The sequence below is a fragment of the Camelina sativa genome, chromosome 16 (assembly GCF_000633955.1).
Source record: "Camelina sativa cultivar DH55 chromosome 16, Cs, whole genome shotgun sequence".
Lineage (NCBI taxonomy): Eukaryota > Viridiplantae > Streptophyta > Magnoliopsida > Brassicales > Brassicaceae > Camelina > Camelina sativa.
In genome coordinates this window covers 15706087-15718819 of record NC_025700.1, presented here as the reverse complement: position 1 = coordinate 15718819, position 12733 = coordinate 15706087, and the positions used below count along the sequence as shown (strand labels likewise).

Genomic DNA, 12733 nt, shown 5'->3' with positions numbered 1-12733 from the left:
AATCAACTAATCTATCACATAACTAGTATTTGCCATATTTCTATCTTAGCTAATCCGTCAGATTCTAATCAGGTATTCAGGTTTTGCTGATATGTAATTTTCTTTAGCGAGATTTTTTTACTGTTATCATCATTTAGATTTGTAAGGAATATACTGTTGGCTGCGATAACTTAAATTGTGCTTCATCTTTCAGAAAAAAAAAAAAAAAATAGTCACTGTTCACACCCTTATCATCATTAGCATACTAGAACCATTGTCAACTTGCATCAATCTTTTAATTTAGTTTTAATGTTAAACAACTGTCCATTCAATCTTATCAGCAACAAAGAAGAATCTCTAGCCAGACTTATAAACTTGCACGACAAGACATTGATATTTTGTTTAATTAATTAAGGAACGACTTTTATTATACTTCTCTTCTCACAAAATTATTGAACAGTGTTAATATTATTTTATATACCTTTTAAAAACATGCTATTGGTTGATATTTTTATTTGTGCAGTTCAACATATGTCTTGCCTCAATCATTAGAAGAAGTTCGATGGTCGCATATGCTAAAATTTGACAATTTGGTAAATCTTAAATACGACGATTTAACGTCGTCGGCGTTTTGGATTTATTCATCCGAAACACAATGCTAATTTAGATGGTTAACATGTTTTTTTTCTATCAAGTGGGATTTGATCAGTGGTTCAAGTTATAGAACATTATTTAAATCTCTAGTGCGATTCTTGCTTGGGAAATAACTAAATCTTTTTAACAAATATATATTTTTTTCTTTTGTAATATGGTAATATTAATAAATTAGGTAAAATACATTTTTTTAAACGTGTGCATTTCAATAATAAGAAAAAGAGGTTTAATAATAAAAAATACAAAGAGAAACAGGAGTTGGGAACCAAAAACGACAAAACCGCAGAAACCTGATGATACTAAACACGCCCCACACGTTCAATTTGCTCATGTAACCAAGCCGGACCACCCAAAACTAAATATGTATTCAGCCTGCCGTCACGTGTGACATTCTTCGCAATCGATCGTGCCACTACGTTTAACTTTGGGGTCGCCAAATGAACTGAGACCACCTGCATTTGATTGAGAACCTTACCTATCTTATAAAGACTTGAGCGGTACTTAGGCCAATCCTGGGGTCTCTCTAGAGCACGCGTTACTGCCCCACAGTCTGTCCGAACCTCATACGATAATATATGTAGATCCCGCAAACTCTCAAGACACCATAACAGACAATGCAACTCTGCAGCAATACGATTCACTGTCGGTAGAAAAGCGTTGCGGGAATGAAACAGAACATCACCAACATGATTCCTAAGGATCCAAGCTCCACCAGCAAAAAAATGACTATTGACCCAAGAAGCACATAAGTTACATTTAAGCGTTCCCACAGCCGGTCTAGTCCATTTCTTTTGTAGGAACAGAGCTCTTCCCCCACATGAACCATGATTTTGTTCCTGGTCTTGCAATCTGTTCTGTTTTAGCCATTCCTCTGCATCTGCCACTGCACCCGCAATTAGCATGTGAGGATCCTATACCCTACTAGTGAACACCACCGAGTTACGTGCCTTCCAAATCTCCCAAAGTATCCACGGTATAGCAACCCGCAATCTCAAGGGAACCTCAGTTTTGGTAAGTAATAACAACAAATGTTCAACATTCTGTGAGACCGATGCTGAAAAACCTTGGATTCGCATTGGTAAAGCAGTTGCAGACCAAACCTCTGTCGCAAAGGCACAATTAAACAGAACATGCGAGACAGTTTCTTCTTCAGTCTGACAAACCTGACACATAGGATTGATTTGTAAGCCGTGCTTCCTTAGACAATCTGCAACCCCTAAAGCACCAGATAACACTCTCCAGAAGAACATTTTGATTTTTGGAGCCGTCTCCATTGTCCGTATCTTCCCTTTCAGTATATTCAAAGCTTGTGCACTTTCTGAATCCCCATCACATCTCACCAAATCTTTAGATATCAGCCAATATCCACTCTTAACAGAGTATTTCCCATCATTGGTGTACGCCCACACCAACCTATCATGTAAACGACTATCCGGAGGTAAAGATCTAATTTTGGTGACATCACACGGAGGAAAGAGTTCCTGTAACCTCTGTAGATTTCAGTCACCCTGAGGGTTTATGAGCTCCGAGACTTGGAGATTCAGATTAATCATTTGTTCCTTATTACATGGTCTCCTTGGTAACTCATCAAAAATCCATTTATCCAACCATACACTAGTATTCTGGCCATTACCTATTGATTTCATTAGGCCCTTTTCCAACAATTCTCTACCAAAAAGTATACTTCTCCATGCATACGATGGACGTGACCCAAGAGTAGCCTCCATCAGCGATGTTGTGGGAAAATATCTGGCTTTGTACACCCGCGCCAACAACGAAGACGGAGCATCTAAAAGGCGCCAAGCCTGTTTCGCAAGGAGGGATTGATTGAACCGGCCAATATCACGAAAACCTAAACCTCCCTGCTCCTTTGACTTGCACATTTTCTCCCAAGAAACCCAATGCATCTTTTGTTTCTCTTCTGTTGCATTCCACCAAAAGTTAGCCATAGCACTAGTTATCTTCTTACATTGATACTTTGAGAGCCGGAAACAGGACATTGCATACACCGGGAGTGCTAAAGCTACAGCTTTAAGCAACACTTCTTTACCTCCCAAGGAAAGGGTTTTTTTCAAACCATCCTCGCAATCTAGAGGTTAAATGATCCGTTATGTATGCTAACATATCCTTCTTGGATCCGCTGAAACGTTCCGGGAGTCCTAAGTATGTCCCAGCCCCTCCCTCTTGTTCAATTCCTATAAACAACTCAATTAGCCGCCGCATATATGGATCTAACCTCTTCCCAAAGGTTATCGATGATTTTTGAAAATTAATCTCCTGACCAGATGCAACCCCATATAGTTGTAAACATTGTAACAAGTTAGAACACTCCTTCAAGCTGGCACGACACAAAAATAAACTATCATCAGCGAAGAGAAGGTGCTGAATCGACGGGCAGTCAGTAGTGAGTTTCAAACCCGTAAGTCGACCATCTTGTTATGCCTTGTTCATTACATGTACCAGTGCCTCAGCACACAAAATAAAGAGAAAAGGTGATAAGGGATCCCCCTGTCGTATCCCTCTCTCAGGTTTAATAAAACCATGCTCTTTTCCATTGATAAGAACCGAGAAGGTGACTGACCGCACACAACTCATAATCCATTGTACCCATTTGATGTCAAACCCAAGCTTAAGGAGTAATTCTTCAAGAAAATTCCATTCTATTCGGTCGTAGGCTTTCGACATATTTGTCTTTATGGCCAAAAACTCCTCATCACAACCTGATTTTGTCCTAAGCGCATGAACTAGTTCGTGTGCCAATAGGATGTTATCTGAGATAAGTCGACCCGAGACGAAATCCCCTTGAGTATCTGAGACTATCGATGGCAAAAACCGTTTAAGCCTCTGACATAATACCTTAGACACTGTCTTATCTATCACTGAGCAAAGGCTAATAGGTCGGAGGTTTGACATGCTAGTAGGATTCTGCACCTTTGGGATCAAACAAATCTGTGTAAAATTCCATTCAGAAGGAAGATGTCCAGATTCAAAAAACTGTTGTACCTCCTTCACCACCTGAGGTCCAACAATGTCCCAATACTCTTTATAAAAGTGGCTTGACATACCATCCGCACCTAGTGTCTTTTCCCCCTTGATACTAAAGACTGCATTCTTTATCTCTGCAGCAGTGATTGGACGAGTTAGTTTTGCATTCATACTGGCTGTAACCCGAGGCCTCATCCCATCCAGAGCCTCCATTATAGCACCAGGATTTGAACTAGTAAACATCCTGCGGAAATACGACACTGCCACCTCACCTTTAGGCCCCTCTGAAAATTGTTCCACACCATTATCATCAAAGAGAGATAAAATCTGATTCTCGATCCTTCGTCGTTTAACACTTCCATGAAAGAACTTCGTGTTGCGATCACTACCCTGCAACCACTGCTCTCTACATTATGAAATACAATTTAAGCCAGTGGAAGACAAACTTTTCTTGTAGTCTAATACTCAAAGAAGGAAAACAAAGACGGCGAATGAACAGAAATCCCTGGAAGCATAAGTGAAACCAACAAAAAAAAACAATCAATAAAACAAACAAATTTAGCATTGGAAAGAGGACGAACATCAAGAACTAAAAACAAAGATAAACTAGACTGAACCTCTATGAAATAAACTAGTCTCCAAACGTAAAGTTTCTTTTTGAAGCTCTCGTAGCTGAGTTTTACCAAAAATGTCCACGACCAATCCAAAAATAACAACCACCTACTCTTATCAAAATCAGAAGCATTCTCTCAAAACAAGAACCAAGAATTTCATAATCCCACAAACAAGAACCCAACAAATTGACCTTTAACAAAATAATAAATTTTTAACAAATAATAGTAATTCTTTTTCCTATCGTCCCATAATACCACATCGGTGTTTGTGTCATCATAGCTTACGATGTCATTCTTGAACAAACCTTATATTCCAAAAGTTGATTCTCCCAACAATATTCCTAAGACCTAGGATTTGATCCAATAAATCAGTTCTGCTCATGAATAAGCCTCTATATTTCCAAATATTTGTATTANAAAAAAAAAAAAAAAAAAAAAAAAGAGATGAACTTTAAAACTGACACTATTAATTTTTTTTGTTTTTGTTTTGTCAACGAAGAGTATTAAATGTTTTTATACGAAATGACGACAAAACTTATAATTCCATTTCACCACCTTGAAATAGTGTGAAAAACGAAAAATATCTTACTATAATAAGATCTCTCAATATATACAAACATTCCCAAATTACCCTTGTCTCTCGTAGGAATCACAGGCAAAAAGTAAAAGGGTATTTACGTCAAAACGTACAAATTTTACAGAGGGCTTTGGCGTGGAAGCTCAGCTTTTCTTCTTCTTCTTCTTCTCCGAGTCGAAGAGAAAAAAAATGTCTCTTTCTCAAAAGAATAAATCTTTTTCTCTTCTCTGTGTTTTATAACCCCTCTTGAAATTTTCCGCGAAAAAAAAATCTTAATTGTTGTTTTTTTTTCTCTCTGAAAGTTTCCAGATTTTGACAAAAAAATCAGATCTTTGAGCTAAAGGGTTCTTCTGAGTGGTTTTTTTTTAGGGTTATAGAGAATGTTGGTACAGAGAAGAGTAATGAGTTGGAGAAGAATCTGGAAGTCTCTTCAAGCGGCTTCTGCGCATTGTTTGCTCTTCTCTTTCACGCTTCTTCTCGCTTTGAAGCTTGATCATCTTGTTTCTCATTCATGGTGGTCAGTTTCTCTTTTTCTTCCTTTGTTAAATTTGGTGGCTTGACTTCTGTTTTTTTGGTATTGGGAAATGTTTGAATTGATTGATTAGATTCTCAATTATGCAAAGTCTCTTCCTTTTAAACCCAGTTTTATTGTTTAAAAATTGGATTTTTTAAGTTTCATAACTCTTTCTTAAGTTTTATAACTTTGAATCTTTTTAATGTTGAAGTATCAATCTTCATTACTGTCCTTAAAGATTAAGACTTTGTTGTGGATGTTTGAAATTTTGTATGTGTTTTGTCTGTTTTACAGGTTTATATTTACACCCTTGTGGCTGTTTCATGCTGTGATTGCTCGTGGTAGATTTTCACTCCCTGCTCCATCAATGCCTCATGATCGGCATGTATGCCTTTTTTTTTTATGATTCTATTTAGTTAGCAGGGTTTGATGTAACCAACCTTGTTGAAGTTTTAAGTTGTAATTTGGTTTTGTGGCAGTGGGCTCCTTTTCATTCGGTTATGGCAGCACCACTGCTTGTTGCTTTTGAGATCCTTCTCTGTGTCCATCTTGAAGATAAATATGGTAATTTTTCGTAACTTCTAATTATTGATCATGGTGAGGTTTATTATAAGCTTTGGTTCTGTTCTTCTGTTGCAGTTGTTGACTTAAAGATTGTCTTTCTACCGTTGCTTGCGTTTGAGGTAGCAATTTTGATAGATAATGTCAGGTATTTCATTCAAAGCTTTGAGGTTTGAATTTTGTTCATCCTTCTTACTATTCTAGAGAGTACCGAAAGCGAATAATGAAATCTTGTTTGCAACTTTTCCTGCAGGATGTGTAGAACACTCATGCCTGGAGATGAGGAAACTATGAGTGATGAAGCCATATGGGAAACACTTCCGGTAATTTTGTTGTTCTCTATATACTTGGGAACTTTTGCACTCATGTTAGACCTCAATGCTCGAAAAAGTATTAAATATGATCCCTTACACTGGGCTAATATACAGTTCTTAAGAAGAAATGAAACTTTTGGTTTTGGTTCGTTCTTCAATCTTATTAGCTTTCCCTCTGCAGGGTTGTTCTGACATTGTCTATTGGTTTTGTAGCATTTTTGGGTTTCCATATCTATGGTTTTCTTCATTGCCGCAACAACCTTCACTCTTCTTAAATTATGCGGTATGTTGTTCATTTACTTAACTCTGTCTTTCGTTAATCATCTTATCTTTTCCTACTGCAACCTTATTGGTGTTCTTGAAGTTTCTCTTCCCATGTCAAGTTGAACTAAAAGATAATTTTTTGTGTCGTTATCTGGTGGACAGCATTTTCTAATAGTTATTGTGTCTGTAATTTTGTAGAATCAACTGTTTACTCTGTACTGTTGTTCTGGTTCATAATCTCTCTGTCTCGATATGTTTCTTTTGTTTCTCAATCTGCTTTTGTTGTTTCTGAACCTTTCATGTCTCAAATCCATGCATAGGTGACGTAGCTGCATTGGGATGGTGGGACTTATTTATAAACTTCGGGTAAACTACTTTATCTCTTGAAGTCCTTCTGCCTCTTAAAAATCTCTTCTATGCCTGGTTGAACAAACTTCTCTCTCCTCAAATTACAGAATAGCAGAGTGCTTTGCCTTTCTTGTCTGTACAAAGTGGAGCAATCAATCAATTCATAGGTATTCACATATACCGGAACCTAGTTCATCCTCGATGGTAGTAAGATATCTGGACTGGAACAGAGGCCTAGTTGTAACCGCTGACGACGAGCATCAACAAAGCAACAGAATATGCGGTCTCCAAGATATTGGTGGACATGTTATGAAAATACCGTTCATTACTTTTCAAGTTATCCTTTTCATGCGCTTAGAGGTACAAAATTACAGAGACAAAGTCCATTGCTTTGAAACATTACCTTTTTCACCTGTTCGAGCTAATTCTCTTTTAATGTAACCCCAGGGAACACCTGCTTCTGCCAAGAACATTCCGATTTTAGTTCTGTTTGTACCACTTTTTCTGCTACAAGGAGCTGGGATCTTTTTTGCTATATTTAGGTTGGTTGAGAAATCAGTCTTATTAATAAATAGTGGTGGTAGTTCTTCTTATGGAAGATATTATAGTGCAACAACATCAGCTCGTGAATTCCTCGGATTCTTTCAACATGGTGCAAGGTATGATAGCAGAAACAAACAGAACAATGGGAATCTCTTGTGAAGGAATCCTCAGAAACACTAATCTTTCTCATTTGGTAAATTAACAACAGATTACTTGGCTGGTGGTCGATTGATGAAGGAAGTCGAGAGGAACAAGCTAGGCTCTACTCTGGAGAAGCTACTGGGTAAAAGCTCTCATCTTTTGGTAACAACAAGACAACAAACTCTCTTTTGAAAACATATATTGTTTTGACTCGAAATTATTTTCAGATACAACACATTCTCACCAGAGGTTGTGAAGAAAATGCCAAAGTCTGATCTTGTTGAAGAGGTAAATTTACATACAAGTCATCTCATTATAAACATTTTGAAACCCAAGAATCTTGAATTTTTAAAACTTCTCATCAGATATGGAGACTCCAAGCTGCATTGAGTGAGCAAACAGATATAACCAGTTATAGCCAGCAAGAATACGAAAAGCTTCAAAACGTAATACATCCATCCACTCATTTTCTCTGTTTAATTACAACTTCCATGGAAGTAAATTTTTGCTTACCTCAAACCAAAACATGAAATTTCAGGAGAAGATTCTTTGTAGAGTTTGCTTTGAAGATCCGATCAACGTGGTTCTACTCCCATGTAGACATCACGTCCTCTGCAGGTAAACCAAAGTTCCTTCTCTTTTTCTCTCTATCTCATTTTCACCTCATAGTTTTCTTTGGCTAGAACTGATATGTTACTGATATTTGTTGGTTTTTTCAGTACATGCTGCGAGAAATGCAAGAAATGTCCGATTTGTCGTGTCCTGATCGAGGAGCGTATGCCTGTATACGATGTGTAGATTTGCAGACGACCATAATGCAAAAAAAGAAACAAATTTCTTTGCTTGTTTGGTTATTTTTTTAGTGATGAAGCAAGCACTTTTATATATATGTTACAACTTGCATAGGAAAATCCAATTCGTTTTCCAGTGGATGTATATAAATACTGTAATCCATCGTATATGTCATAAAACTAAGGTCTCGTTCAAATTGGACTGCAAAGATCTGGTATGGTATGGGTTCGCTACATTTAGAAGTAGGTGAAAATGAAAATATATTGATTTTGTTATTATTGTGACACTCATTGCCATTAAGTGATTATGATGAAGTGAAATACTTTAGATGAGAGGACGTATCTTTCAATGTGGCCGACAATAGTGTTTTCATTTCACAAAATGTTAAGACCCCTTCTATGATTTGTTCGTCTATCTAACCTTTTTATAATCAGACATCAATTTTATCAAATTATCAGATTATGTAATTGAAAGTGATGATTTTATTCTATTTCGTAAGGTTGGTAGATTTGTATAACAGACACGAACAACAACAGACACCAGAATCTTTCAGACGTGTCATTCTATGCAACCAGAAAACTTTATCTGTGACAAGAAGTGAAATTTTCTGTGTCTTAAAATCCTTATATTAAATGCATTGTATATATTTCTGTTTTTTATAGTATACTTTTTTCCCCACCATACGCATAAACGGCCACTTGAGATAATATTTTACTAATTCGGTCTACAAGTCGCCTAATATTTTAGTAATCAGTTGTTAGACTTAGAATTAGATATTTTTGTTATTATGCGATAGTTAACTTGTTTAACAAATGATCATATCATATGGTTTTCGATCTAAATTGTATAGATGATTAATTTTTTGTTAAAGTCAAATATATGATCAATAATACAATCATATTCTTATTTGATTTCATTTGGATAAGGTATTTTCAAATGTTATTTATTCTCCAATTTAATTTTGTATGTCTTTTTTACGTGAATTAAGTTTTGTTCTGGCATCTTTAATTTGTTTTTGGCTTTTAGATTTTGAAAAAAAAAAATTACGTTTAATTTTTTTATTAGCATGCAGAGCGTAGTATATATTGTAAATTAGTAATACAGTATAATAAATATTTATCATTCTATAAACACTTATGCGATACGTAGATCAACCATGCGTTCTTGAACATTGGTTCAAAACAATTTTTTTTGCTTCTCACCTATATATGTATTTAAATGATGAAGAATGGATTATGCATGTTGTATGTTCAATTTCTTCTTAATTTTAACAGTATAAAAATAAGATTTTACCTTTGTAACTTGTTTGGTGTGTAAGATCTTTATGTCGGAAGCAAGATTCAGAAAATAAAGAAACATAATCAGGAATCAGCAAAATAATTAAACAACAACAAAAGATATCGAATTAATCGGCTACGAATATACACGATTTGAAGAAAACCTTCTTAAGGAAGAAAAAACTACTACAACAAAAAAATACATATACGGCTCCATTTAGAAGCCAATACATATAAAGTTTTCTTCCCAAGGGTTATATAACTAATTAAGACCCGCAAAAAAAAAAAAAGGGGAAAATATTTGGTTAGTCTTGATTAAGCCGATGATGATGATGATGATGATGTTGATAATGATTTGATTTTTTAGTCATGCCAACAAAGAAGCATGACGACACACCTCCTTATGATGTAAAGCTTAGCCTTTTGCTCTCTAACAACTCCTCTCACTCCACGACTCCACATCTTCCTCTTTGTTGCTCCCATGCCCGAACCGGTCGTCTTCATTTTTCACTACACCGATCACAAAAATCAAGCAAGTGTAGATTTGTTTTTGGAAGTGAATGTGAAAGAGAGAGATGTAAATGATGAGAAGGTAATGATAATGAAGAAGGTGATGAATGTAAGAGGAGTTATATATAGCAGTGAGAGATAAAGGAGTGGCTCAGGACACATACCAAACCGTACCGAACTAGACCGGTCCATGAAAGAGGCAACGAGTGGGTCCTTTGGGGGTTTGTGCACTGTTCCCTAACCCACCGGACACTGTGCCCCTCCATACCCACGTGGGCCCGAAACTTTGAAGGAATCTTTGCCCTAAATATGGTTATTTATCCTCTCTCACATGCTAATTATGCTTCTATCTCTTCATGAAAAAACATTAAACCAAACCCCAAATTGTTAAAACCACTCAACTATAACCTTTCTGTAACAAATGAATACCATATCGGTGTTTAAAGTGAGCCAATATTTCAATCCTTCTAGTCTATTTTGACATATTGGGTTGGTTTTATCTAAAATCCCAAGTGTATCAGTCTTTGATAAGGTTTTGTCCAAAATCCTAAGTGTATCAGTTGCTATTAACTTTATAATTATGGACTGAATGGCAAACAGAATTAGAGACGTTGGCAAAATTAAGATATGACCAACCAAACTTGTCGGGAACTACTATACTATACTAACCATCCAAAATCGACAAGAAGTCTGGTCCCCTGCAACATATATCATCAACATATATAAATCATATTTGAGTTTTATAGCTGATTGTGATTGATAATGAAGACTTAACATTTTATTCCTTTGATTAATAGACGTAAGACTAATAGTCTAATACTATTGTTTTGTGAGCTAGTGATAGATCAATTCTAGTTAATATAAGTAACATACACTAAAATCTTGTAGCCACATGGAGAAAATATTCATATGTGTAGTCTATTGTTTGTTTCCGATTTGAGTCAGATATAATTATTGTTAGACATAATGATAATGGAATACTATAAGAGTATAAAAAAATGCATTGCGCCGAAATTGGTGAGAGAAACAAATAAACAAACGTCAATGGCAGTATTAAAGACCAAACTATAACTAAATGTGGGACAGTTAGGCGTTAATTAGGTGGCATAATCCTAAATTATAGATTCTTCCAAATACTATATTTGAGATTCGATCAATCTCTTAACCAAAACCGACGAATAGTTGGTATGATTTGAGTAGTAAACCGTCTTCTTCTTTCACATGACATAACCCAAAGGTAATTAAAAATTTAACATTGAAAAAATCATATCATCTCATACAGCTATATCACAGCTTCACAGTTATTAGATTGGAGTTAAATAAATAAATTAGATACACAGTTAACCAAGTGAAGCTAGGTGTGGTTTGATGTGGTTTACGCGCTGTTGCCATTGGTTTTAGTGAAGTCCTCGAACATGGAGAGTGGAACCGCACGTGAGGTTCTCGTGATTCACAAAATGCCTTTAGCTTTTGGTCGTCTAAAAGAACAGGTTTTAGCAAATACAATAAAAGTTACACTTATCTATTTTTTAGTCTATGGTTTTATTATGTGAGTGAGTTGGTCTCTGTGACTCTGTCATTCTTCTTCTTTCTTTGAAATCTTGTCGTCCTTTTGTGAACCAACTTTTTCTTCACCCCTCGTGGTTCTAACCAAAATTTAACATTTAATTACTACCGTTTCTGTATGCGTAATGAATATAAAAGTTACGTACGTGTGCTTTGTGCGATGGATAAACGTGAGAGTGATCATTATACCTTTTCGATCCAACAAGCTCAAACAACTCTACATTCATGGAATCATATACCATTCTTTTACGGTTTTATAACGTGAAAGAAAAGATGATTTAGAACAGTTATAGAAGTTTTAGAAAAGTGATTCTACTTAGTTGGTATGCGAACAAATTATATTTAGCTAAAATGTTATGCCTTACGATAATGTTAAAATGCTATTGTAATATTGTGTTATTATTATCTTAGTTCTTACATGAAATCCATAATATCTTGTATTAAAAGTATTTAAAGCATGTGCGTGAGTGAAGAAAAAAGAGCTGGAGTGAGAGAAACGACTCTAGCTTCAATGGCGTACGGAAGGATTTTGTGTAGACACATTAAAAATATACAAGCACTTACCTCGAGAGCCAGCAAGCTTAATTGCTTGCCCAGAGACTTCTCCGACTCTTCGTGCGCAGCTCATGGTTTTCTCAGGGTCCAAAACCCGAAGGGGTAACGTACTGTTCAAGAAATTAAACCTACGTTCTGTTTTTTTTTTAGTTGACGGTTTCACATATTCCTATGACATCAACAAGTATTCACAAGAGTTCTGAAAACTTCAGAGAGTGCCAAGTGTGTGGCTTTAGGTACAATGTTTTCTTTAAGGTTACTTGATTTTACAAGTAGTAGAAACTTTTTACTACGGGTTAATAAGATATACATTGACATTTACAATATCGGAAGGAAAATGAAATCGTAAGCTGATTCTGTCTTCACTCTTCCCTGGGGATCCATCGGTTCCACCACACAGTCTTGCGTCCATCGCTAATCTCATCTATAGTCTCAGTAACTGTTTTTACAAGCTTCCTCTGAAGCCTAAGTGCTGATGCAAGAGCGTTTCTCTGCGCACTCGCCTTCTTTCGAGGCTCTTTCTCCTACAATAATACAAA

The 12733-nt window shown here is 36.0% G+C and overlaps 3 protein-coding genes across 3 annotated transcripts in view; 1 reads left to right on the top strand and 2 right to left on the bottom strand.

Annotated features, from left to right (window-relative positions):
- On the top strand, positions 4968 to 8503 carry LOC104750703. The gene is made up of 14 exons (XM_010472543.2): positions 4968 to 5326; positions 5618 to 5708; positions 5803 to 5887; positions 5963 to 6032; positions 6138 to 6207; positions 6412 to 6481; positions 6783 to 6828; positions 6918 to 7170; positions 7258 to 7469; positions 7562 to 7636; positions 7722 to 7782; positions 7860 to 7940; positions 8033 to 8112; positions 8214 to 8503. Exons 1-14 carry the CDS (start codon positions 5190 to 5192, stop codon positions 8290 to 8292), a joined length of 1410 nt encoding a protein of 469 aa, XP_010470845.1. The 5' UTR covers positions 4968 to 5189; the 3' UTR covers positions 8293 to 8503.
- LOC104750702 lies at positions 9664 to 10166 on the bottom strand. The gene has a single exon (XM_010472542.2). It carries the CDS (start codon positions 10065 to 10067, stop codon positions 9927 to 9929), a length of 141 nt encoding a protein of 46 aa, XP_010470844.1. The 5' UTR covers positions 10068 to 10166; the 3' UTR covers positions 9664 to 9926.
- Positions 12367 to 12733, bottom strand: part of LOC104753700 (serine/threonine-protein kinase STN7, chloroplastic-like) — a 5010-nt gene continuing 4643 nt past the window's right edge. The window contains exon 13 of the mRNA XM_010475914.2: positions 12367 to 12536. The gene's annotated coding sequence lies outside the window, so the exon portion shown is untranslated. The remainder of the gene's footprint in view (positions 12537 to 12733) is intronic.

Excerpts from the sequence above, each read along its gene's own strand:
- LOC104750703 (XM_010472543.2), top strand. The coding sequence starts at position 5,190 with ATGTTGGTACAGAGAAGAGTAATGAGTTGGAGAAGAATCTGGAAGTCT. Across the intron at positions 5,709-5,802 it reads CAATGCCTCATGATCGGCAT|TGGGCTCCTTTTCATTCGGT; the intron begins GTATGCCTTTTT and ends GTTTTGTGGCAG. Across the intron at positions 6,482-6,782 it reads CACTCTTCTTAAATTATGCG|GTGACGTAGCTGCATTGGGA; the intron begins GTATGTTGTTCA and ends ATCCATGCATAG.
- LOC104750702 (XM_010472542.2), bottom strand. The coding sequence starts at position 10,067 with ATGAAGACGACCGGTTCGGGCATGGGAGCAACAAAGAGGAAGATGTGG.